General features: G+C 45.2%; 1 protein-coding gene across 1 annotated transcript in view; it reads left to right on the forward strand.

Moving 5' to 3' along the window:
* kif6 (kinesin family member 6) overlaps positions 1 to 25,618 on the forward strand; it is a gene marked incomplete at both ends in the record, with an annotated part of 56,316 nt that overhangs the window by 15,652 nt on the left and 15,046 nt on the right. Inside the window, 6 exons of the mRNA XM_084481694.1 lie at positions 89 to 229; positions 632 to 718; positions 7,286 to 7,389; positions 10,353 to 10,458; positions 12,272 to 12,383; positions 18,715 to 18,813. Of these exons, the coding sequence (XP_084337820.1) occupies positions 89 to 229; positions 632 to 718; positions 7,286 to 7,389; positions 10,353 to 10,458; positions 12,272 to 12,383; positions 18,715 to 18,813 (649 nt within the window). The remainder of the gene's footprint in view (positions 1 to 88; positions 230 to 631; positions 719 to 7,285; positions 7,390 to 10,352; positions 10,459 to 12,271; positions 12,384 to 18,714; positions 18,814 to 25,618) is intronic.

A 25,618-nucleotide genomic window follows, 5' to 3' on the forward strand; every position in this document is an offset into this window, starting at 1 on the left:
GGTATATGTTATTATCCTTCATTTACATCCAATCCCTCATTCACTCCTTCCTTTAAAATGTTGCATTCATTTCCACAACCCTGTGTAGGTTATCATTTCGCTGTCGGAGAGCCGCGCCCACATCCCCTACAGGAACTCCCTGATGACCTCGGTGCTGAGGGACAGTCTGGGGGGCAACTGCATGACCACCATGATCTCCACCATCTCCGTGGACAAGAACAACATCAAAGTAAGGACGCACACCGCCCACTGTCGGCCCATTTCCAAAGAAAGCTCACGAGCACGTGTTACGAACTGTCCTTTAGCAGTGCTCGCTAGCTGAGTTTATGAAGGGCTTAATTGACGGGAGCTAAAAAACTGTAAGTGCAGACGATTACAGTTAATACACAACCAATTTAATTTACAAGCTTTAAATACATGCAAAATCAACATCAATTAAAAAAAAGGCATTTATGACTAGAACAAACTGCTACCAACCAGATGACATCTGCTCAGATTTAAATAATCACATGTATTTTCTTTTCATGAGTACTTCATTATTTGACTGACCAAATGAATGAGTTGATTGACTCCTGACCCACACACCAACCAACCCACACCCCCACGGCTCTCCGGTGTGTGTCTGCTGTAGGAGTCCATATCCACGTGCCGCTTCGCACAGCGCGTGGCTCTCATCAAGAACGAGGCTGTGCTGAACGAGGAAGAGGACCCTGTTCTGGTGAGACACACACACACACACACACACACACACACACACACACACACACTAGACCAATCCCCAGACACACACACACACACCAGCCTTCATACCACAAGGCAGTGACGTAACGTACCATCAATGGCCCCCGTCAGAGTCTCCTCATGGCCTCCAGACCTGCAGCTGATCAGTCTGTATTAAAACAGAGGATCCATTGGTTTCACTGAGCGAACCCCACCGTGTCCTCAAGAAACCCACCCCCACCTACTCCATCCATCCATCCATCCAAGCCCTTTTTACGGTCCTCTTCAGTGTGTTGTGTTCCAATGCCAGACGGGTTGGTTCCAGTGATTGGTGACAATGGCCGGGCTCCATGTTTCCACGAGCTGACGAGCCTGTCCGTCGCATGCTATTTACACCGCCCTCACGCTCTGCTAGCATTCTACCTCCCTCTTGTTTACACGCCCCTCAACTCTGTTATGGCAGATCCTATCCCAATACCTCAAGACTCCTCTGAGCTGCACCCAGCACCAGATGAGTTTGTATATGTATGTAAAGACGCACACACACACACACACACACACACACACACACACACACATTAGGGGTGTAACGATACACAAAAGTCATGATTCGGTACGTACCTCGGTTTTTAAGTCACGGTTTGGTATGTTTTTCGGTACAGCAGTTTTTATTATTTTATTTTTATTAAACAATTGGATTTGGATTTGATGTATTAAATTGTATCAAACAAATGCCTTACACAAATGGAAAGACATCAAATACAATTCAGGATAAAAACACAATAAAGTCCAGGACTTATTTTCATTGTGGTCCTCAACACAAAACATCAGGACAAGACAAGACACTCTCAGAGTGTGTGCTAATCAATAAAAACTTTATTAAATTATGTACAGACATGAATGTACGGACACAGACCCACACACACACATTCATATACAAACATAGACAGACAGACAGACACACACAAACACACGCACGCACATAAGTCCCCAGCACACACAGAATAGAAGCATTTATGAATGTACAGGCAAACTTTAAATTTGTTTTATTAAGTGCTTAAAACTAAATCAGACTGATCAAAAAATGTGTGCTCTTTACTTCAAATATCTCATACATATTTCTCTCAAATTCCTTGTATGACTCAATATCAGTTCTATTCTCTGAAGATTTTCCTCATGGTAATGCTGTGTGAGTCGAGGGCTAATCACGGCACAATGGAGGACGTAACTGGACCGACTTAATAGGGGAATTACAAGGTCAGTTACCAGTAGCAACACTTCATTAAACACCCATTCCAACGGCCCCGTTTGCAGGAAGGAGAAACGCTTCACTCGCAGTTCACCAGTGAGCCATACTAAAACTGCAGTGAGCATGCATTCAGCATGCAGACTGTGTCCGATTCTACCGCTGTGCTTCGGCAAAAAAAAAAAAAAAAAAAAAAAAAACAACGTGACCGAACAACCGCCACCACGACCCCGATCTCCAGCCCTCTCCTGGAGGGACTTTTCTTGGCACGCCGGGAGATATTGAGTCTCCAGTCGTCATCATCATTATACCCTCTCCTGCTCCTCCAGCACGGGGCCCGCCGTGCCCGGGGGCTGCTACTGTGTAGCTGCACGGGGGCTTGGCTGTTCCACTTGCAAACCCTGCAGAGGTATTTTTAAGAGAGTCTGCGGCCTCAACCAGTAATTGTGCCGGTGTCTGGCAGCTTCCCGTTCGGGTCCGGGCCCGGTTACGGCTGTAGGCAAACCGTTAAGCATTCACGGGCAAAGCTCCCCGTCTCGGTTTAGGGCTTATTTGGTGTGCTTTTAATTTAGTTTCTCTCTCTCTGTCTGCCGCTCTCTCTCTCTGGCTGTCTCTCTGTCTCTCTCTCTCTCTCTTTGTCTCTGTCTCTGTCTCTGTCTCTGTCTCTCTCTCTCTCTCTCTCTCTCTCTCGCTCTCTCTCTCTCTCTCGGATATTGAGGGAAAAAAAGCAGCACAGCAGTTTGCAGATCAGAATGATGTCACCAATTCTGGTCTGGGTGGGAAGAAGGGAGGGGGGGGGGAGGTGGGGGGGGCTACACTCAATAAAATGGCTGGTTCTTTTTTTATTTTTTTTTTCTGTCTGAGGCCATGCAGTCTCCTTGTCTGATCTGACTCAGATCAAACTATTTGTTTTCATTTGAGGTCACTTTTGAGCCGCCGTCTCCCAGCCAGTTGGAATGCCCCATTCTGGCACCTTGATGGAGCCACACTGCTGCTCGCAGGTTATAAAACGGCCCTCCTTCAAAGGGAACCAGAGACAGTCCCTTTAATCCCACCCCGGGATGAAACCATATTTTGACCAGGGAACCGTCACGCCTGGCTGGCGGCTGGAGTGACCCCGGGGCCACGTACACAAGTCAGTACCAAGGGCCACACCGCGTCAGGCAGCCCAGTGTCTTCTAGAGGCGCTAAAGCAACTGCTAATCCTCCCCCCTCCAGTCTAGACTAACCCCCACCCTCCCCGACCTCCCCCGACCTCCAGGTTCAGAGGTGATGGGTGGCCGTGGTCCTGGGTTCTAGATACATACACACGTCAAAAACACAGCTCCTGTTATCAAGCTGCACCCCACGGAGGTGATTCAAACCTGTCTGTTTAGTGCTGCTTTCAGTACAGACCCTACCAGGAGGAAAGAGAACTAGGTTGTTGGCAAGATGTGAAATAAATGATCATTAATATATGCTACTATGACTTGTCTACAGGCATTTCAACATAGTAAGGTGCAAAATATTGTTTCACTTCTTATGACAAATGTACTTATTGTAAGTGGCTTTGTGATAAAAGCGTCTGCTAAATGCCCTGAATGTACATGGACTTAAACTTGTCTTGGCTTTATCAGTGCCGCTCTTTTATTTAAGTGGAAATTCATATTGCGTCGGGGAAAAAAACAAAACATTGTGCAGCTGCACTTCACTCTTCCAAATATGCTCCCTTGTGAAAATGGAGCCGATTATATGGAGCCGCCGGCTCAGTGTTTGTAGGTGGTCTGGATTACCAGCTTCCTTTCAACGCCACTCACCCCACTTGTCCCCTCAATTGTCAAGATAGTTGTCCTCACGTGGAGGTCCCATGGGTTTACACAGTGGCTGGGTGACCCTCTTGAACCTGGGCCCTACTCTTCACTCTATCTATGGCCCTCTGTCTCACACGCACACACACACACACACACACACACACACACACACACACACACACACCATCCCTTCCGGGGAGCCGACCGTGATTAACGCATACCTGTGAGTCTAGCAGAAGCCCCCTTTGGTACACGTTTGGGAGCTGGGTGTAGAGATCCCTAGGGTTGGTTATCCTATCTCCTTCTCCTTTCCTGCCTACCTTCCTTCCTCCCTTCCCCCGCGTCTCAACCTCATCGTCACCTCTAGCTGGTGGGAGGTAGAATGCAATTCCTCGAGCGCTACGCAGAGTCTAAAGGATGCCACACGCACACACAATATCCAGCCATGTACAGTATGTCGAGGTAGGTGGTTGGGGTGGAGGATTTGCCTTTGGGTATAGGTAGCAGAGAACACCCCTGCCCTACTCTCCACTTAAAGGGTTTCCATGATTGCACATTGTTTGTGAGCGGTGCAGAACGTACAACATTCATCTCAAATGGCTGCATGTCATCAATGTAATCTGCATCTGTACTGTGGCCATTAGTTTGAACCGGATTATCTGCAATCAATCAATCTATTTGTTGAATTTCCAGCAAAAGGATCCTTATTATTTATATATATTTTGTACAGTACTTGTAGTTCAGAAAATAGCCTGCTTCCAACTAGCAATGAGACAATTCTGCAAAAGGGCTTTCCAAAAGAGCCGTTCACGTTTCAGCTGAATTCTCACCACGCCACCCTGACCTATAGCGCTGCAATGCGATTGGCTGACATCATCAGTCACATGGCCTGAGACAGGCTTTATTCCTAGCATGCGGTGGTCCCTGGCGCTGCAGTGGCACTGTGTGGCTTGGGCCCTCTGAAATAGACTGCAACTTAAAACTGCATGTCCAGCGGCCAGCGGTCTGCTAGCAGCTGGGAGCATTACATCAGGTTGGCTTCTTCTGAACGACACTGAGAGGGAGGGGCTACGGGCGGAGGTAGGCATCTAGGATGGTCAATGTCTAATAGAATGCAATACGGGCTGGATTAGCCGTGAAATGCGCCCTAAACTCTGTGACTCCTAACTAAATGCACACTTTAGCGCCGTTTCTTTTCAAGAACGACGGGGGTTGTCTGACTGTTTCTGTGTTTGAGAAGGGGGCACTCGGCGGCCGGTCGCTACTCTGCTAAACTTTGTTCACTTTGTTTGACCTCTGACCTTGCGTAAACCCTCTCTGACCCCATGGCTCCCTAGCGACTGAGTGTCAGGAGTGTCGTTGAGTCTGGCATTCAGCTGCCACCTTCTCACTGGTTTTGTTGGTCCACCGGGACAATCCTGGGGCTGGCAGTGATTCTGTCCTTAGGATGTGTGGTCGTGAAACCAGATATGCCATGCCATTATTTAAAGAGAACGATGTAAAACTGTCCTTTTTGTGAGAAAACCCAGACACTAAAAATAATATTACCATAACAACTAAATACTTTTAGAAACCTGCTTCCCCTTGGTTCCATAAATTAATTTAATTCCTTCGATGAGTTAGGTCAAACCTTATATCAAATTAAACCCGTGCAGGATCATTTCATCGTTGGAACCACGAGTTGTTTTTTCCATCGATTTTGGCAACAAGTTCATTGCACCACCACACCGCACGGCTTTTTACAACTTGTCGTAGTTATTAAAATATCCCGGTAACATGCAATTTGAACAATAATACTGGTGGTGGCTGGCAGACCGCAGTGTTTTGATAGTCCCCTTCTCACCCACGGCGTTCAGGCGTAGCCTCGCATGCCTTTGGAGATGTGTTACCCGAGAGAGGCCGGGCCCGTGCAGTCCTCAGAGCCTGGGAGCGCAGTGGGCTGGCTCACTGCACTCGCATCAGACAGCCAAGGGTCAAGTGGTGGGGTCCACCTCTAGCTGACGGATGTGAACCCGAGGCAGAGGGTCTGCGGCTGGATCCTCCTCACTGGGGGTTAAAGTCCTGAGCCGACACACTGACCGGCACACAATGCAATCAAGAGATAAACAGAAGAGCCACAGATGGAAGAGTACAAGGAGTTCTGCTTCCCTGGCTGAGGGATTGTTTCTTGTGTTTATAGAAAAACAATCAAGGGACTTGTAAATAGGACTTCACTTGGTTTGCTTATTTGCAAACCTGCTTGTGCAGCACTTTATTTTGCACAACTGATTTTTGTGGTGCTTTGATTTTTGTCTGATTCACTCATTGTAGTTAAATGGATGTGGTCAAAAAATGCTGACCTTAATAAATTCCTGTAGTTTATAATTGATTTATTGATTGATATTGATTGTTGTCAGCAACAGAATCATTACTGATACTATGGCTGGCTTATCCCCAGAGTCAGACTTACTGGTGTCACTCAGTCAGACAACATGCTCTCCAGGTATTGACCTCGCCCCCCCACCCACCCCTTTAACTGGGGCCAATAAAAGATCTGTGCCACCAGAACTTATCTACAAATATTATGTAGATAAGATGACCATGGATGAGTCATGAGAATTGCTATCTTTGGAGATAGCAAAATGTTTCCTTAGTCCTTCAATGGCTCAAATGAGCCGGCCTAGTTTGTGCAGATATTTCAGGTTCATTGAGGTTCATTTCCAGCACTCGAGGACTTCTTTTGGAAGTTGAGCAGAGTTAAGCAGGTTGGGGCCATAGTAACGTGAGGGTTTGTGGGTTTAAACAAAATCTCTGGAGTTGAATGGGTGGAATCCCATTTCATTTTCTTTTCAACATAGTCTTCTAAAAAGTGGCCTGTCGTCACACTGTCTCTTCTCGGATCACGGCGCTGACGTTAATGCACATTCTTGCTATATCACACTCGCTCTTATTTCTTTATGAGAAGATGGCTATCTACATACCCCTCTATAGACGGCTGTAAGTGCCACTGTCTGGTACTTGGTGAGCTGTGTCTTTTTTTTTTAACAAACATGCAGTAACTGGACACGGACGGCGGTTACAGACGGCAACCTGCCCACTGGCTGAGTGCTCGAGGGCCCTCCGCAAAACACTTGAACATAGATGGGAGCCCGATGAGTTCATGTGCTGCCCTGTGCCACCGGAGCTGCTTAATGCTATGTTTTTTGGTGCGCTATCATTAGCTTCCTGTGTTTCTCGCTGAAGCATCCAGTTGCCTGGAATCGCTCAGAGTCGCCCTCAAAATGAATCAGAGAGATAAAGCCACAAAACTATATTCAGGAAGATTCGTTCATCCACTGGCATCAGCTCACTGGCTGCACTCTGTGTGGGTGCAATTGGCTATTGCACACACACAGAGGGCAATCATTTGCAATTTCAACTTTTTAGGCTGGAGAAAATATGTAACATTTATCCTATTTGTGGTATAAGCTACACGTTTGAAAAATTTGATGGCTCCCCTGACCCGTGTGTGTGTGTGTATGTGCGTGTGTATTTCCGTGTCCTTTTTCAGCTGATTGCTCGCCTGAAGAGGGAGAACCAGTCCCTCAGGGATGAGCTTGCAATGGTAACGGGAGAACAGAGAGAAGACCAGCTCACTCAGGACCAGATCCACAAGTATGTCCCCCACCCGTGGGCTTTCTTTGTATGTTCTCGTGCGATTGTGTGTCCTTTTTTACTTCAAACATGTCGAATCAAAAGTCGATCACAACCAGGGGAAAGCTTCACATGAGTGCATTCTGGGAAAGACGAGCCAAGGCAGTAAAGCAGCGGATGTGGAGAGTGCATTCAAGGAGGGCCTTTAGAATGTCCCGCAGGAGTTTAAACTTCCGTTATTTTATTTTCTTCCAAGAAAATTTCATTTTCTAATGATTGTGAGTGTGGACAGAAGTGCTGCACGTCCCCCCTTCCAGAACATAACCCGTCTCCCTTGTGAGAGACAAGATGGGAGCTTCTTTTGTCCTCTGTGGAGGGTGCTTGTTCTTATCTGTCACTCTTACGACCTGGATCATTTGTATAATTATTATAGCTTGACAATAGCTGTTTTTATTTTTAGTGCTACGGAGTATATGGGTAGTCAAAGGTATATGATTAGAAGGAAAATTATTAAAAACAACAGCCATAACCAGCTGCCGGCTTCATGGGGGTTCACCTTGGAACGGCAATCTCTCTACATGGTCAAAGAGGGGTTGCCATGTTATGAAAAACATAGCCGTAGAAATGCGCAATGTGTATTTAATTTTTTCTAATTAATTCTAAAATGAAGAGCATCTCTGATCCTAGCCTCTACTATGCTTTATTGGTTGAATTAGACCCCTACAGTTCCAACTACAAAGTTTAAGTGCATTCCCAGCCGGCTGGGAATGCAAAAGAAAATGACAAAGTAATGTATGGCTTTACGTAGGACAAGAAGACTAAATGTAACACACGTGACAAAAATCAAGAACCAGTAAACCAATGAACTTTCTCTCACCCACTGAAGCATCTTCCCAAACAAGATGCGTGCATCCTCCACCACATAAGTTCCTGAGTACTTCCAAACAAACATAGAAAACCTAGCAGCCTACTAAAACTCCTCCCAGGCAAAGGTATAGACGATTGTATAGAAGAGAAGAAAAAGAGAAAAAATAAAGTTAACCAATATAAGCAAGTGAGATAAGGGATGTTAGACCAATAATAAAGGCAGCATGACAGTTAGTGACCTATAGCGCCGTCAACGCCAGATGCTAGCTGTTTTAGGAAAGTCCAAGGCTTTATCTGCGGCCTGATTTGGTAGTCATTTAAACGTGATTTACGGCCAATAGTTATCATTCCATCGAGCAGGGGGGGTCGACAGAAACAAACGATATATTCTAAAGTATTATCAACATTAAATCAAATAAAACTGCACTTTGGATGAATAGATTTTTGCTGCTACCTAGCGTAGCAACGGGAAACGTGACCTCACTCCACCGCGTTCAGCCTTTAGTTGGTTTCCACGTCTTTTCCCAAGGCCGCCGCCGCGGCTACATCGCAGCCAGGCCTCCATCATATTTAAAAGTGCTCCCCCGCTGGCCCGTGCTCCAGCCAAGAAACCATTTTTGTGCTTCATTCTCAATTCTCCTTCCCTCCGCGTACAACCGGGGGCCACGTTTACTCCCCACGTGTCCTTCAGGGCCAGATACCGTCAGGCCATGGGGCTCTCTCCTCCAGGACTCTAGACTTCAACGTCTCCAGCGTTGAAGTCTTTAAAGCTCCCCCAAGCACATCCACTCAAGGATAGCCTCCCCCCCTTTTTAAACCATTAACCCCGTCCACCCCCTCCCCACCCACTTCACTGCGCTTTACTGGATCAGACAAACTCGGAGCGACACTGAATTACGTCTGCCGTCACCTTCTTCCGGCGCACACAATGCCTATTTATTTGTCATTTTGGTGAATAGGTTTCTAGGGACTACATGTGGCAGCAGATCCACACCCTGGTCTAAGCATCTATTTCTCATCAAAGTTTGCTGCATCTTTTCCAATCTTCCACCCCTGGTCTCTTGGTCCAGATGGGGCACGGGGGGTCTGCTGGACCAAGAGACAAAGGCTCTGGAATAAGGACTTTGGTCATCATTCCTCTCGTCGTTCAGTCGACCGTTGTTCAGTCATTTGAAGAATTTGAGCTGAACAGGTCATGTAAATACCGTTTTCTTCTATTCCCCTACAACATAAAACCCCAGCTTGTTCTTTGTTACGAGGAACTCATCGCATGTCTTAGCTGAGCTCCATTTGGAAAAACGATTGTGTCCTGGGTCCGCATGAAAGATGATGGTTCCTTTCTCTGTAAATATTGTACATGGCATTACAGGGATCCCCTCTCTCTCCACACACACACACACACACACACACACACTCAAACACAGAGTAAATTCAAGCCTTTTTTTATTATCAGGGGCCCCCCCGTGACAGCTCGCAGGGCCCTGAAACAGGAGCAGCGCGTTTGTTTTGAGACCCCGGCACATGTAAACGGCGGTGGGTTTTCCACGGCGGCGTGTGGCAGCGTGCGGCGGTCGAGAATTAAGGACCGATCGGAGCGCAGACGACCACACGCCTCGGGGGTCTGCTGCACCAGATCCATCTGGCCCCGGAGAGCTCCGGCGGGGGGGCTTGCAGGAGTTTGAAGAACCAATGTTTGGACTAGCATCTCCTTGGTAGTTTATCAACAGGCCCCCGGCCCCGGTGGAGACGGTGCATGCGTTAACCCAAACTGTTTTTCTTTTCTGACTGGTTCTTTTATTTGTATTTCTGTGCACAAATACAGATTTCCACTCTCGGAGTGGCGGCTTTCCAGTCCAGCGCTGAGTGTGATAGAGAGGCTTTTCCAAAACGCTATATAGACATAGAAGTCTGCGGTCAGCTCAAGGAATGTGTGTGTGTGTGTGTGTGTGTGTGTGTGTGTGCGTGCGTTTGTGCGTGCGTGCGTGTGTTTTATTGCATTACTTGTACATATTACTGACAAGTCATTCCATTCGTTTGCATCTACTAATATTCATGTCCTGCATTATCTTTTGTAATTATGTGGACGTTAAAACAATGATTCAAATGTGTGTTTCTAGGTTAGAAGTGCAAGTGAAGGACTTTTTGGACGACTCTGACCCAGAGGTGACACTGGCGCTGGGAACAGACCTCCGAAAGATCCACCGCTGCTTCTCTTTACTGAAGGTACTCAGTCTGAGCAGCGTATATCGCCCCACTGGTTCCGCCATAGTGTGATATGTTATTCATTGGAATCCAATGGAGTCCTCTCCCTCTCAATTCGTTCAACAGATGTTATCCTTGGAATGGGGTGCACGACATCGTTGTTTAAAATGGATGAACTTCTCTGAAATCCATTGTTGAGTTTTTTTTCGGTCCCTTTTTTTCACTTTTGAAATCGTGTTTGGTCTTTGGGAGTCATGTGCATTCTTGGGTTGCATCGCAGCATGTGGTGCGCATCAAAGTCTGATGTGAAGGGGATGGGGAAAAAAGTAATGCTCACTCCCAGTTGATGGACACGGTGCCATTGGGAACTCATTCAACATGCTTGGTTGACTCTGTGCATTACCTCCCCTGGTGTCTAACTCACCGCACATGTCTTTGGACTGGTTCCCCCTACTGACAGCCCGTGGCTACTGCACGGTCTTATGAACGCCTGCAATACCATTTTTAACACCAAATTTCAGAGTTTCTGCTCTTCGCTGACGAGCATCAATCATGAGCCAATTGTGTCGCTCATTCAAAGTGCTAAAGATAAAAATGATATACATTTCACATGTATATCTTGTTGAACTGTTTCATAGTGAGTGGGCAGTGGTGGACTCTGCTGGCCGTCCAGATTCCTCATTCGGTAGTAGCTTGTTGATTTTCCCATGGTCCGACTTGGGCCCCAGCCACTCAATGTTTGCCGATAGTCTTCAGTGAACTAATTAGAGATAAGGCGCCAAGTGTTGACCTATACTCTACTCGGTCCTTGCGAGGTAGCCATCTGTCGACGTACAGCGTACACATATATACAGAGGCCCTGAATGGTCTTAAAATAAAAAAAAGGGGGGAATTCGAGTTTTGTTAATATTATCTTCAAGCCCAGCGTACCAATTGTGGTTGAAAAAATTAAATAACTCACATTTTCAAATAGACTGCATACAAGATTGATTTGGTTACTGTGTTGTTTCAAGTGCTCCTTTCATTATGTGTTGCCCGTCACTGCACTGTTTTTCATGGAATAAAAAATCACTGTTGAAGGCAAAGCTCAGAATTATGACACAATTGGATGCACTTCATACAACTGCATTACAACATAATCACTCAGTGATTACATTGTGGAATTTTGTTGATAATACATAATAGAGTTCAGTGTTTTGCACTCCCTGACACCAGTTTAAGTACCCAGTGGTTTGAGCAAAAGTGAAAACCCATTTAAAAGGTTTCATCCAATAAATATAGATTAATCATGGCATTATAACCAGCATTGAACCCATCGCCGAATGGGTTCAATGCTGGTTATAATGCCATGATTAATCTATATTTATTGGATCAACAGCTTTATTCACTTAATTTTAAGTCCTTATTTACTTATTCTGACGTACTGTGCCAGCCGTTCCCCGCACCCCGTTCCAGAATGTGTTTATCCCTCTACATTTGTTATGAGCGCTGAAACACACCAGCTCCTCTTGGGTTTACATTCTTGCGAGCATCGCACTCTGGTCACACGCCGGCTGATTCTGCAGTCCACAGGCATCCGGGATCTGGTTCACATTTCCCATTTCTCCAGCCTGGTTTTGGTGTGTTTGTGTGGCAGTGCAGTAGCCTGGAAGGGTCTCTGGCTGTCAGTCGTTTGAGACCGACAGCCAGAGGTTAGTCAGGTTTGAGAAATACTCATCTACTCTGGACTCCCAAACAATGAGTGAAAACTGAGTGTACTACAGGAAAGTTAAGCAAAAACACGTTTCCAAGTTTCAGGTTTAATTTGGTGAACCTTCTTTACTGTTCCTCTTAGACCACCGTTTACGGCCTTCGACAGCAGTTGAACATCATCCAGGAGAGGCTGGGACGTGCTAATGGGACTGGGAACGAGCTCACACCTCCGTCAGCAGTAGCTACAGCACCTGGTCAGACATTTCAGATTTCTTTTTGGAAAAGACTGTATTTTTTTTGTGTGACGTTTCAGTAGAATGTTTTAGAATTGGACCCAAAGCAATGCCAGCCACCCACAGGCATGGGCGATTCGCGAACGATTCGGTCGGAACGAACGAATCCTAAAGGTGAACAACGAGAACTGATTCCCAAAACGAGAGAACAGATTTTTTTTTTTTACATAAAACACAAATATGGTCACGTAAATAAAAGATACAAACAAACAGAACTTTGTTTCCCCTTGACTTTATATTGTTTGAGTCTAAAACGTTCTCATTGTGGTTGAGGCCTCTTGGGCTATTCTTCTTAAAACCACACACGTGTAGTGCTCGAGTGGCGTCGTAGGCTAATGCTACAGAAATTTGCTGTTTTTGCTGTTTTAAAAGGATCAATTTGCGGGCGTAGCTCATATTTAAAAGCAAAGTGGTGAGGCCAGACACCTGAGATTCCCTGCCAAATGACGTAACAGACCATATGAATTAATGAACTGAACGAACTGAACGAACAAATCAAACGAATGATTTGTGATAGTGAAGGGAACTGAAAGAACTGATTCCTGGAAAATAATCGTTTTGCCCATGTCTAGTGGATACCGAGGCGACGCTGGAACTTAAAATATAAAGTTTGAACTAAACCTAATCAGCTAGTGTTTCTGTACAGTGGAATCATAAGCATGCCCGTATAAACACACAAACCATGGTTTGTGTGTTTAAATATGGTTTAAATATGGTTGAATTCATTACTGGGCCTTCTGAGGTACATGGAATGTTGATGTTGTTTTAATATGTATCTTCAGATATACCTTCTTTTAATGACAGCACTTCATCATAATTGTCGTTGGTTGTTATCCCTCATTTTCAAAGATAATATTTCTAATGGCTGCCCCCCTCACTCCTCACCGCGGCTTTTCATTAGATCATCTCACATTAGTCGGAAAAATCTAGATGACTGTTTGATGATTTGGCCGCAAAGACGTGGGCCCTCCAAAGTAAATTGGACATGAAGATATTCTTCCTCAGAGTTTGTTTTGGAGCATTCAGGCTTAATTAAACATCGACAGGGTACCCTTCAGAATGACACACGGACGTTTTTCCACATCATACATAAGTTTAACGATGAAAATCACGTCGTTTGGGAACACGCTATGCTTGGATCGCGTGTTCAGAAGCAAAAAAAAAACCCTTTATTTCTACATACCTGTTCTCTCTATACAGATGGTTTTATTTATATTGTCATAACTATTAATTCCATTATTTATTATGGGTCCGTGAGGGTTCCTGAGGAAGGTTTTCAGTGCTGGGGTGGTTTGTCTGTGTGTGCGTGAGACGTACTCTTCTACGGCCTGTTGCCATGACATCAGCACTAGCACTCTTATATGTTTAACGACCCCCTTCCATCCAGACCGCCAATACACGCTAAGCCCACATCCGCCAGGTAATGGCCTCCCATGTACATACAGTCATCTCCGTGTCTCGGGTCCCATAGACCTCCACCTCCACCCCCATCCCCTCGCCCTCTCCAGCTCCACCAACCTCGCCAGGGCCCTTAATTATGTGAGAATACCCCTCCTCGGAGGAAGAAACCACAGGACAGGCAGGGGATGTGCCCAGCTAGCCCACTGTAGCCTCCCTCCCCCCACTGAGACACCTGGGAACTATTATTGAACCTCACATGGAGAGGGGGAGAGAGAGCGATGACACATCCGTGGCCTAATGAGGAATTCCATAACGGCACAAACAAAACAACAGAGGCAGGCTAATAAACCGACAGAACTGTGGGGTTTTTTTTTAAGCAGGACCGTCGGTGGCCCTACAATGATGCAGCGCAGTCCGGCGGAATAGACAAGGGCAAACACACTTGAACTTTTTTTGATTTACGTTATCCTCTTGGAACATTTTAAAAGACAAAGCACCGTTTGACAGGGCCCAAAATTTGGGGTTCAGTAATGCCAGGTGAATTAGGCATGAGTTATCCCTGCGATAATTCTAGTGGTAGTCACATTGTGTCCATGTGAGGTTTTATGTAGCCTTCCAGCGAGGGGGAACAGGGGCAAGAGACACTTCTCGGGTTAATCCAGGGGTCACTCATGTGTGGGGAAACATTTGTGCAGAGTCTATATACATCTACAAGCCGTCTATATACATCTACAAGCCTTGTAAAGAGCGTAATGTCGGTCCGTCAAACGCCTGGTAAATGTCTGTTCTCGGCATACTGCTGCAGTAGTAGCCATTTCAGATAGAAATGGGACCCTTTAAGGTTTTGCCTTTCCGATATCTGTCACGCGCACGCGGGCGCCTCCATTTTCCTAAACCGATGCCTGTGCTAGAGGTCTGGTGTTTATGACCATGACCTCTTGACCCCTCGGTGAGTCAGTAGGGCAACAGGGTTCAGGGGAGGATTCCCCAAGGAGCGCACGCTATATATGTGTAAACCTCTGGTGCTGGTGAGATGGAGTTGGTTGGTCGGAAAGTTCCAGAACAAATCTGGGGGTGCGAGCTCCCAGCTTTAGGTGGAACACGCCGGATGGGGAGTAACAACATGCAGGTTTGTTCTGTCTTGGCTCGCGTGTCCACGGCACAATGTGCACAAAATGCAGTCCATTTACAATGTATCCGTGACAGATCGGCGCTAACGCGAAAGTCACAATTGGCACCGGGATGCGGCGAAAGTAATCCGCGACAATGTGTTTACAATCTTTGGCACCCCGGGCTTCCCTTAAGAGTCCCTCTGTGATTTTCAGATATAAACTCTCACGTGAAGTTATTATCCCCGCCTGATTCCCCTGGGCTAGAATAACGCAGTGGAATTTATTGCCATAATTCAAAGGCCCCTCTGAAGCCCTGTACGATGAACTCCCGCATGCTAACAGTTGTGTTAGCAGATGTACTGTGCTAGCCTTGATTATTGATGTTTTTTTTGTGTGTGCAGAGCAAATTTCACGCTGTGTTTTGCGAAAGGCCCTTGACTGACTCTCTCGTACATAACGTTCCGGTGAAAACACTAAAAAAAGGAGTGTTTTGTTGCTCGGGGACATGCTGTTTCACGGAGGAATCGACACCCAATACTTTGAACTTTCCCCAACCTACTTACCCCCTGAAGCAAGGTTAACTTTGTAGAACTTGATTACAGTTTTAGTTTTTTAGGGAAATGCACCAATGCTCTCAATTGTGAATTGGTGTATTCTTTGTTGTCTTAATATTTAGTCCCATCCAAAGTAGACAAATGTCTAAATAGTCTAAATAGATGATTTTATTGTGCTTCTCTCATATCTATGATTGCTGCCAGATTTTCAGAAGAACATCTCGTAAAATCATCAAGTGATTTTCAGTAGTAGGAGACAAACAGCCTGGGGAGTTTGGTCTGCCAGCTGGGAAACAGTTCTGTGTGTCAATGCAAATGAATGTTGATTGATTTAAATTTCCATCACTTATCCGTCCGTCTCCGTCTTTCAATGACTCAATTAGGATAGATTATAGTTTGGATCGGACATGTGTGTGCGCATGCGGGCGTGTGCGTGCTCGTGTGAGTTCCAGCCCTAAGCCTGCTTCCCACTCACTGCTAGGAGGCATTCCAAGCATTGGCACGGAGGAACAAGCACAGGGGTGGCACTTAACTGGCACATCTTGATTGTATTTAAGTATCACTATGTGAGCAAACGCCAGAACATGTTCCTGGCATCGCACTTATTTTTCTCATTTTATTTTTGTCTGTTGTTCAGACAAAAAATATTCTTTCATCACGTATACCTTTGGTTTAGTTGATACGCGCTAATGTCAAGCTGTTGGTTTACCATTGGTGTCATCTTTCTCGGTAGCGTCTTATGTGTCCTGTTATCGTGGGTAAAAAAAAAACCTCTGCAGCCGATGCTGGCCAAAGGTGGCTGATTACAGGACTCAGAGCTTCCCTCAAAGGACTGTTTGATGTGTTGTGATGTAGAGGCATGGCGCCCACTGATGTCAAGGAGTACATCATGGGAGAGGTTGATGCTATACAGATTGCACATGTTTACCGACCTGCCTATCTCTGGATTTGGCCCGCACGTGCCCTCTGGTTTTTAATGGCGAGCTACTCCTTGCTACTCCGCTCTGGTGCGGTCTTTTTAGTTAACAAGATTACGTGGCAGTGGAGCCATTTTTCATTGTGAATAGCCACCGATGCTTACCTCAGGAAAGTCTAGCCTAGTGGTTAGGCTGTTTGACTCCCAGCCAAAGGGTTCTGGGTTGAAGCCCCACTGCCCGCACACCGCAGTCTACCGGTGGGCACACTTGAGCAGGATGGCAAATTTGTATCTGCTAAATGCATCCTCTTAATGGCAGAGTAGCAAATAGTATTGGGATGGTTTGTTGGTTTGTATCAAGCTATGTTGTTGTTGTTTCTTCAGCAACTTTTAAGTCTGCATGTGTGTAATAACCAAAAATACCATTAGATAACGTAATTCTCACATGTATTGAGTAAAAAAACTTCTTCACAACATAGCAAGAGGGTTTTTACACTGTTACTGCACCAATATTTATAGATAAATACTCCTTTTAAACTGTCTTCAAGTCGTTAATATTGTATGATTTATTCCATTACACAGTACAAAGTAAATATGCCTCAAGGATAATATCACTATAATACAAGTATTATGTTGTTCACTTATGACCTAGATGGAACCCTAAGTTAGCCAACCTTAGGACATTTTGTGAATGTGGTGATTTTATTTTGTGGTTTTCCCATTTCTTCAGAGCACAACGGCGGGTTCAGATCCGATGAGGAAAAAAGACTGGACACAACCGGTGAACTGTGTCTAAAAGCCCACAACATGTTGAGCAGATAGCATGTGCACATGCCTGTAGATCCTACAGTATATGCTATATATTTTTGTAAGAGTTTAATCAGCTCAAAGGGGGCTATTGAATAACTCAATAATGGAAAAACCTGCTGAACCTGTGGTCTGAGGCAATAACCTCCACAAAACAATGACGGGGTAACCATGGCAACGTGAATATTGTCTTTTAAAGACTTGGCATGTACAGGTAATTAGGAATTGTTGTGGTTTGGCGTTCGGGGGCCGCTCAGAAGAAGAACATATTGGTTTCATTGGAAAGCGCCCTCCTTGTCCGGCTTCATTGTTACCACCGGCGTCCCCTCTGTCTCCGCCGCGCTGCGTCTCCGCGGCCCTGTCCGAGACATGGTCATCTGTCACTGGAAATATAGACTCCTTGACTTTGTTTGATGGAACATAATCATTTATCCGCTGACCAACCCCTGCCTTCAGTCTGGCCGCAGCCAAATGTCTTCTAATCTCATGAGGGAGACGGGCTTTAAGGAACAGACTAATGTGTCGACGGTGAATTACTGGTTGTCAAAGGGCATCAAACACACTCCACACTTTATTTGAACCGCAGGCCGATATGGCCTGAGCTGTTTTCCATATGGTAGGTAGGCTAGATTGTTCCTGTGCACTTTTATGAGCACGTGTTTTTTTTTGGGGCTTTTTCACCTAAAGTATTAACCGACGTATCGACGCTCAGAAGTGGAATCTATTTCTTGTCTGAAAGATGTTTGATTTCTCTTGATATTAGATAATCTGTATTCTGGATCTGAACATGTTGAACTTCATCAGGCTTAAGTTTGAGGATGGATTTCTCTCCGAGATCTTTGTCGCCAAAAAGTCCAGCCAAAATGATTGGGATTATTTGGGAGTTTTCTTTTTTTTTGTTACACATGATTGTAATTCCACAAGCATATGCGAGGCCATCTGAAAGTGGTGTCTGGAAAAGGTATTTGAAATAACACAGAAAAGCTGTTAGCAAGCTCATGGTGTGGAAGAAAAGCCAATGCAACACGTTCACCTAATGCGCCATGACATGTTGCCCGTCAAAGTAAAACATGTGACCCTATCGGATGCACACAAACACATCTACACGTGGACGTAATTACACCACAAACATGCACTCTGCTCACACACACGCACACAGGCTCACGCTCGGAGTCTTGTCTGGGAGTCTGCTGTTCTCTGTACTGGCTCCTCTGAGGCGTGTGTGTGACATTTCATTAAGCCTGTAAGGTCGAACACTAAAGCAGACGCAGGCACGATGCCGTTATTGAAAATAACCCCTGGAAGCGGCTGCCTCTGGAAAATCCAAGACATCACCTTGGACACTTCCTCTCTCCGTCTTCGTCGGGAGGCTGCAGTGGCGTCTGCTGTGGCCTTTTTAGGTGCCAGACGACAAAAGAAAGACAAAACAATGACATGGCCAGTTGCATTGAAGGAGATGATGAAGTGATAACTTGCCACTGTTGTGTCTGTTATCCAAATAGACTTTATTCCCTTGAGTCGAGCTGTGCGAGGCGTCCGGATGAGCGAGAAGGAGGAGACGGAGAAGACCACAGACCAGGATGCCACCGCTCAGCTAAATGGTAAGGCTGATGGTAAGGCCATTCCACTTTTTCTCAGACCAAGTACATGTACTACGTGTAAGTTCTTACATTTGTGTTTTGGGCTGTGAGCTCTAGGAAAGATACTTTTTTTGTGATATTTTTTTTAGTACCTTTGTTGTGTATGAGCGTTATAATGAACAATGTTGCATCCCACACAATGCAGCGATATACTATAGGTGTCCGGGAATCCTAACCCTTGGATGCAGGTGTTAAATAAATCACACCGCACAAGTTTCCCCATCCACACACACCGTACAAGTAAACGTTTATTACTCTTCTTTTCTCTTTCTATTTTATATCTCAGTCTCACTTAGAGGGCCTCCATGAAAGCCTTTTAATTTTCACGTGCGCGGGTCAAGATCAAAGCACATCTCCCGTGTGTCTTAACCCCTTTCTCATAAAATAAGGTTTTAATGAAACACCACATTATCAGGTTAAAGGCAGTGAGGCGTTTCCAGCGTTTCCAGCTCTGACGTTTGCACTTTTTGCGATCGAAACCGCAGCTAATTCACACTTGTAAAACACAAGCCACCGTGATAATAACAAACCATTAAAGATAAAGCGTTTTGTCAGTTTCGTCAACACGGATCTCAAATAAATGGCACCTTCTGCACGCGGGAGGCGGGAAAGGGAATACGCCGGCGGTGGCGGGCCGCGCTCCGAGAGAGGTGATCTCTGTCGACTGGAATGTCGGCAGCGGCGCGTTTGCTTGTGGTCACCAGTGTGTGCTGGTTGAGGTCGTCTTTCCTGAGACACACACTCTTTCGATTGCATTACAAATCCCCGGGCTTGAGGATCTCCTGACATCCAGAGGAGTCTCGCTCTGTTCCAGAACTCCTGGTGTGAACCCCCTGGTTCTAAACAAAATGTCATCCGCGAGGCTTTGCATGCATTAGCGCGTTTCCTCTTTGGGGGTCGCTGGGGCTGGCTCGTGTGCATGCTCCAGAAGAGCAACACCAGGCAGTATTATGCTAAACCTGCAATTTGTGACTGATGACTCGAGGCTCATAAGAGCTGACGGGATGGGCGCCCATGGATCCAAGAGGAGTGTAATGCAAACACTTGAGCACATATGCAGCCCGTGCCCAGTAAACAGGCTGCATGTCCCGCAGATGACCTGTTGTTTATATAGAGATTCACTTAGAGTAACGTTGTGTATTTGTGTGGACCGGGAGTATTGAATTAGCATAAGCTTTTCACATATAAGGGAGAAATTTGTGTGTGGGGTTCTATAAACCAGGAGATTGCTTGCAGATGCCTGAATAAATGTATTTGTAAAGAAATCACGTGCAAAAGGGGGGGGCGGGTGGGGGGTGGAGAGCACAGTGGATACGAATACGGATACGAATACACTAGCTCAACACGGCCACATGTTGAACACATGACTTTGTCACCCTTCTAACCTTGGGTCACCCTCTTCAGACCAAGACGTATAGTTTCAAAACCCAAAGGTGGAGCGGTCATCGTAAGTCCGTCCAGGCTTTATGAAAGACGCTGTGTAGCCCGCGGCCAGCGCTCATTTGGCTTCCCGTTCCATTTTATTTTGGTTTAGGGCAGCGTAGCGTGTGTGATGATAAACCTGAACCCTCATAATGAGTGCGGTCGGAGCCATCGGGGCTAAATGGGCTCCAGCCAGCAGCTCATCTCATCCAGACACGCGCTACCGTCTTCGTTAACCACAGCTCCCTCTCCGTTTCGGGACGTTTTTGGGTAATGATGCCCGGTGCGGGAATAGGTCCAGCGGGAGAGGTAATTGCAAACAGGGATTTGTCTGAAAGCGGAGCCTATTAAAGACAACACGACCCCCGCATATTTGAACAGAGTCCAGCGTGAATGAGCCCCAGTGATCCATCAGCGGAGCGGGGAGAGGACGGCGAGGAGCGTGGTGCTGATGGATGGCCGCGCCGAGTGCTGGTTTACAGCAACGCCGTGATCAACGACGTGCCACGCGCAGAGGTCCTCCGATGGGGCGGGGTGGGGGGGGGGGGGGGGAGGGCGAGGGGAGTGATCCAGGAAGGAACATCGTCTGGGAAGTTTTCTCCTCCTAGCCCCCCCTACCCCCGGCTGCTCTGGCTTCTCTGCGACTTGTGTTTAATTCCCTTCTTCATGAGGGACATGAGTACACACTGCAGCCTCTATCTGTGTGGATCTCGGACTGGACCGCCGCTCTGCTCTGACGTGACCACACCGCACCGCGGCTGTTAGAGTGACGCCCACGCAGCATGCCGCACGTTTGATAAGAAGGCGATCTTGCTGATCCGATTCCCAGTGAGGAATTCGGACAGGGATGGCTTCTTTGCATGTGGACACTTATCAACTTAACCGTACCGTCATTTTGCTTACTTATAATCTGTTTATCGTCAGAAACCGCGATTCCCTGGCCCTTCTCACCTTCAGCAAAGTTATGGGATGCGGGCCATCTAGCAAACTGTGAGTGATGCAATGACTTGCATAGGCCTCTGGCATGTTTATCAGCAAACATATACACATTAATTTCCGAGGGGTCATGATGGCATGTGGATTTATAAAATTATCTGGGATGCTGATATGTTGTTCAGCAATATGAAGGATAATGTTTGGGGGCTGTTGCCCAGTTACAGTGGGAATTCAGAAGATAGTTTGCAATATATGTGAATTTGAAAGGTTTAACAAAACAGAATGCAGTAGATAAGCATCCCATGTATTTCTGACAGTGCCAAAAACACCAGAAACTTCAGGGTGGTTCTGGAATATACCATTACAAGTTGGAAAATATGGGTGAGGGTTTCTTTTGTAGTTTTCTTGTGCAGAATTGCAAAGACGGATTCAAAAAAATGTCAAATTTGTGAGATCCAATGTAAGTGTCATTAGCCATAGTCAGTTGTATTGAACGTTAAACATGTCTATGGTGTTGGTAATTCAGTTGGTTTCAGACATTGCCCTTGGGTTTAACAAATCACTTAGGATCCTGATTCAGCTAGTGTGTTAGAAAAAGAGGATACATGTATGGATGGATAGATCGAAGGATGGATAGATAGATAGATGGATGGAGTATGTCACTGATAATATTTTCCTACTATTTACATACCGTTCATTGCGTGAATTCAAGTGACGTGACTATCAGGACGGTCTCCCGAGTTCACAAGGTGCATTTTATTCATTCTCTTCTTATCCCAACTCATCACTCTTTCTTAGTTTCATGTCCAATCTGGAATGTGCCTCTGCTTTTCTCACGCGTGATAAAGATCTCTTTATGTCTCTTTCTGTTATGTTGCAACTGAAGTTCATGGCAACGAAAACTCTCCCATTGGATCAACTGTCGACCAAAAATACATTTTCCAGCTGCACATTGATCAGAGAAAATGATATGTTTCAGTTCGACCTGTTTAAACATAACCTCTTCTTTCAGCGGCTATGGAGTTGAATACGAAAGTGATGGTCGGTTTGCAGTAAAAGTACCTAAATGTCGGCCTATGTTTGCGTCTTATCTTTCACCAAATTCAGTGTCAATCCGTCCCATGTTTTTCCCATTCACTTCATTTACGTGGTATTCCTTGGCAAAAAAAGCTGCAGTTCTTCATAATACTTGCATGTAAACATCAAACTACCTCTCATAGTGAAGCAGCAGGATGGCCTGCAGCTGGTGCATGTTTTGTTGACTATCAAATGTTGGCTCAGTAAGGCCATTTCCAATACAAGTAGCAATTACAAGTTAGCCCATATCACATTTACCGTTTAGCTCTTGTCTGCCCTTTATTTATTTATTTTACACAAACCAACCAACTACCTAGACATGAGGTCATTGTTCCTCTCCCTGTGTTAATTCAAAACAAATGGAATACATGTATCCTTTCCCTGTGTTTAGTGGATCACAAGATGTTTATGTATGTTTTTTAGGGGCCTCCTCACTTTTGCCAACATCTTTGCTTTTAGATAATTGGGGCCTGCTGGAAAGAAACTGTTTAGATGTGTGTGTAATGATGCTATCCTTTCCATGGAAACCATTCATGATAAATCTTGTGTCCTACTTCCAAACCTATGGTATAGTAGCATACTAGATAGGATAGATCCTTAGGCTAAGCCACTCCTGAGCTGACCCTTGTATCCTGGGCCCTGAAGCTCAGAAGGCTCAAGATCCTTCTGATTTTTACATGGAATCTGTTTCCATTGTGTAAAAGTACCGATTATATATGTAATCCGCACACACATACACATACACATGCACACACACACTACTTTAAACAGTGTCTTCCTGGCTCCTGAAAATGCCTTTTCTATGAGGTTGATGGACACTAATAGCAGTAATAGACACACAGGATGTTCTTGTTCTAAGACAGGAACATAAAACCGAAATTTTCATATAAATGTACAGAAACCCGTAGACTTTTCTTCAGCAGTGATGATTCTAGCAGACGATGGCCAAGCCAGATTTTTGTAATCTGAATGGAAATCTGATTCGATTGGGACATCTATTATAGACTGAGTGTTTCATTTCATTATATTCAACCACATGGGGGGAATGAAATGAACCAACCCACCGGTTTTAATCCAAATGCATAGGCTTTAGATGATGATTTTTATTTATTTATTGTCGAAACAGCAACAATAGTAAGGAGGAAATTCCTTTCTTGGTTAAACGTCAGCGGTTTGTCAGCACTCGAGCACGGAAAGAGAGAATTAGGAAAGTTGGCGACGGCCGCACGTGATATCATTATCCCACAGAAGATGTTAGCACAACACGATATGATGTCATATCACTTTCGGACAGCTATTCGTGGAATGTTGTCTTTCCCAACAGGCGCGCAGGGTGAGCTTTCCTCGGATAGCCTTGAGACATGTTTGTTAAAGTTGGCCGTATCAACGTAAGCCCGCGAGATGCCTCCTGCTTCCAATCACCACTTTCCATAAATAACCGAAGAACTAAATTCCTAACTGTCCTGTGATACATTTCACAGGGTTTACCCTGCTCCAGCGCGCGTCTCCAGCACGCATCGTGTTTGTTACACGGGTCCATGAATCTTGGAAAAAGGAAAATGTTGTTGTTGTTTTTTTACCCAAACAAATCGTACTGAATGAGACGTATCTGTGTTATGTTTAGAGCACAGAGCACCACCACTGGTTCAACACTATTCTGTTTCAATCCGTCTTTATGATGCATTATAATATACAATAAATGATACAGGGAGATGCCTTTTTCCATCTTTGAATACGATGAAGCTCCTATGTGTTAATGTTAATGTTACCTCTTTTATTTGACCCATGCTTTTGTGTAGATTGTCAGATGCCTGTAGCAGCTTTTGAGAATTAACAATGTGTGAACCAACATGTCCGCAAATGTCTTTTCAAGTCCCTCGTTCATTCCGACCAAGAATACAAAGGTTGAAACCTGACGCAAAGATTGATCACTCTCCCTGCTAGAGTTTTTAAGAACTGCTTATCAACCGTAACAATCAAACCATGCTAATGTTGGTCTCCTGAAGTATTGAACATCCGGATCAGGCCATTAAATAGCACAAGAAGTGGCAGATTTAAAGTTTATTCACACAGCCGAAAAGGTAATTGACTATTGTAATGTATTGCCATCAGTCTCCTCATCTGCCATGTATTTTCTGAAATACTTCCTTCCAAGTTGTTTGTGAGCTTAGCTTGTTGACTCAGGACCCATGCGATGCCTCAGTTGTGCATCCATTACTGGTAGTGAGATCCGTAGGAGAGATTTCCACTTCTTTACTCATTTCCTTTGGGTAAAATGGGCCAAGAACAAAATGGGAATGCGTTGCTGTTTCCAAGTCAAGGTTTGTTTTATAAGCACACTGAGACGGTACAACTGACGATGAACACACTTAACATAAATAAAGTTAAGATACTTAAGATAAAGACGTCCTTTCTTTTTGCATTATAAGCATAACATAGACTGACGGATTTACTTTTAAGAAGTTTCTCCTAACGCCATGTCCAACAGACATCCAGGTAGGACATGAAACTCAAATAAGGCAATACAGTAAAACAGTCACATCCCTTCCACTCGGTGCCAGCGACTGCAAGGTATCAGAAAAAAAGCTCCTGCATTGCTCGTGAAATGTCAGCTGTGATATAGCAAATTACATATGTTCTTTAATCTGTAAAGGTGTTTTCATCTTGCCTGTTTAAAGGCTGTTGCACCTGCGATGGGTTCCTGGCTGTTGGCAGGTTGCCAGAGACAGCCTGATGTGTGTGTATGTTGGTGGTTTTATATATATATATATATATATATATATATATATATAATTCCATTGCTGCTTGCTCAATGCTGGATAATGATCCTCAATTTGTGTAATGAGATAAGTGGGAGGTCAATAATGGGGAGTCTAACATCTGGCGGCCTGATTGCAGTCCAGTACCTGTGGGAGATTGGTTTTGCTGTGCTCTGTCAATTTCACCTGATGTTTTTGTTCAATTCCTCCATAGCCTTAGTTCGTTTATTTGTAGCTTAGTTTTGCCACTCCAGCAGGTTATTACCCTCTTCATAAGCTGTCGTTCCATATCCCTTTGTTCACTGCGATTTATGTTGGAAACGGTGGACAAACTAAACTAGAGCTATAGGCAATCCATCCTAAAGAAGGATTTTGCTATCTTCTACCATTCCAAGATTTCAATGAGCGCTTGGGGGTGGATTGTCTTCCCCGGTTCTCCACTGTTTCCTTTTCATCTGTATCCTATTGGCCAAAGGCATCCGTCTGATTGGACTTTGTGCACACAGTGGCCACTCAAACACACCAGTCCAAATCACACTGGTTATATTATGGCGTGTAAGAACTGATTTAAA

This window comes from Micromesistius poutassou, assembly GCF_964030765.1.
Source record: "Micromesistius poutassou genome assembly, chromosome: 17".
NCBI classification, from domain to species: domain Eukaryota; kingdom Metazoa; phylum Chordata; class Actinopteri; order Gadiformes; family Gadidae; genus Micromesistius; species Micromesistius poutassou.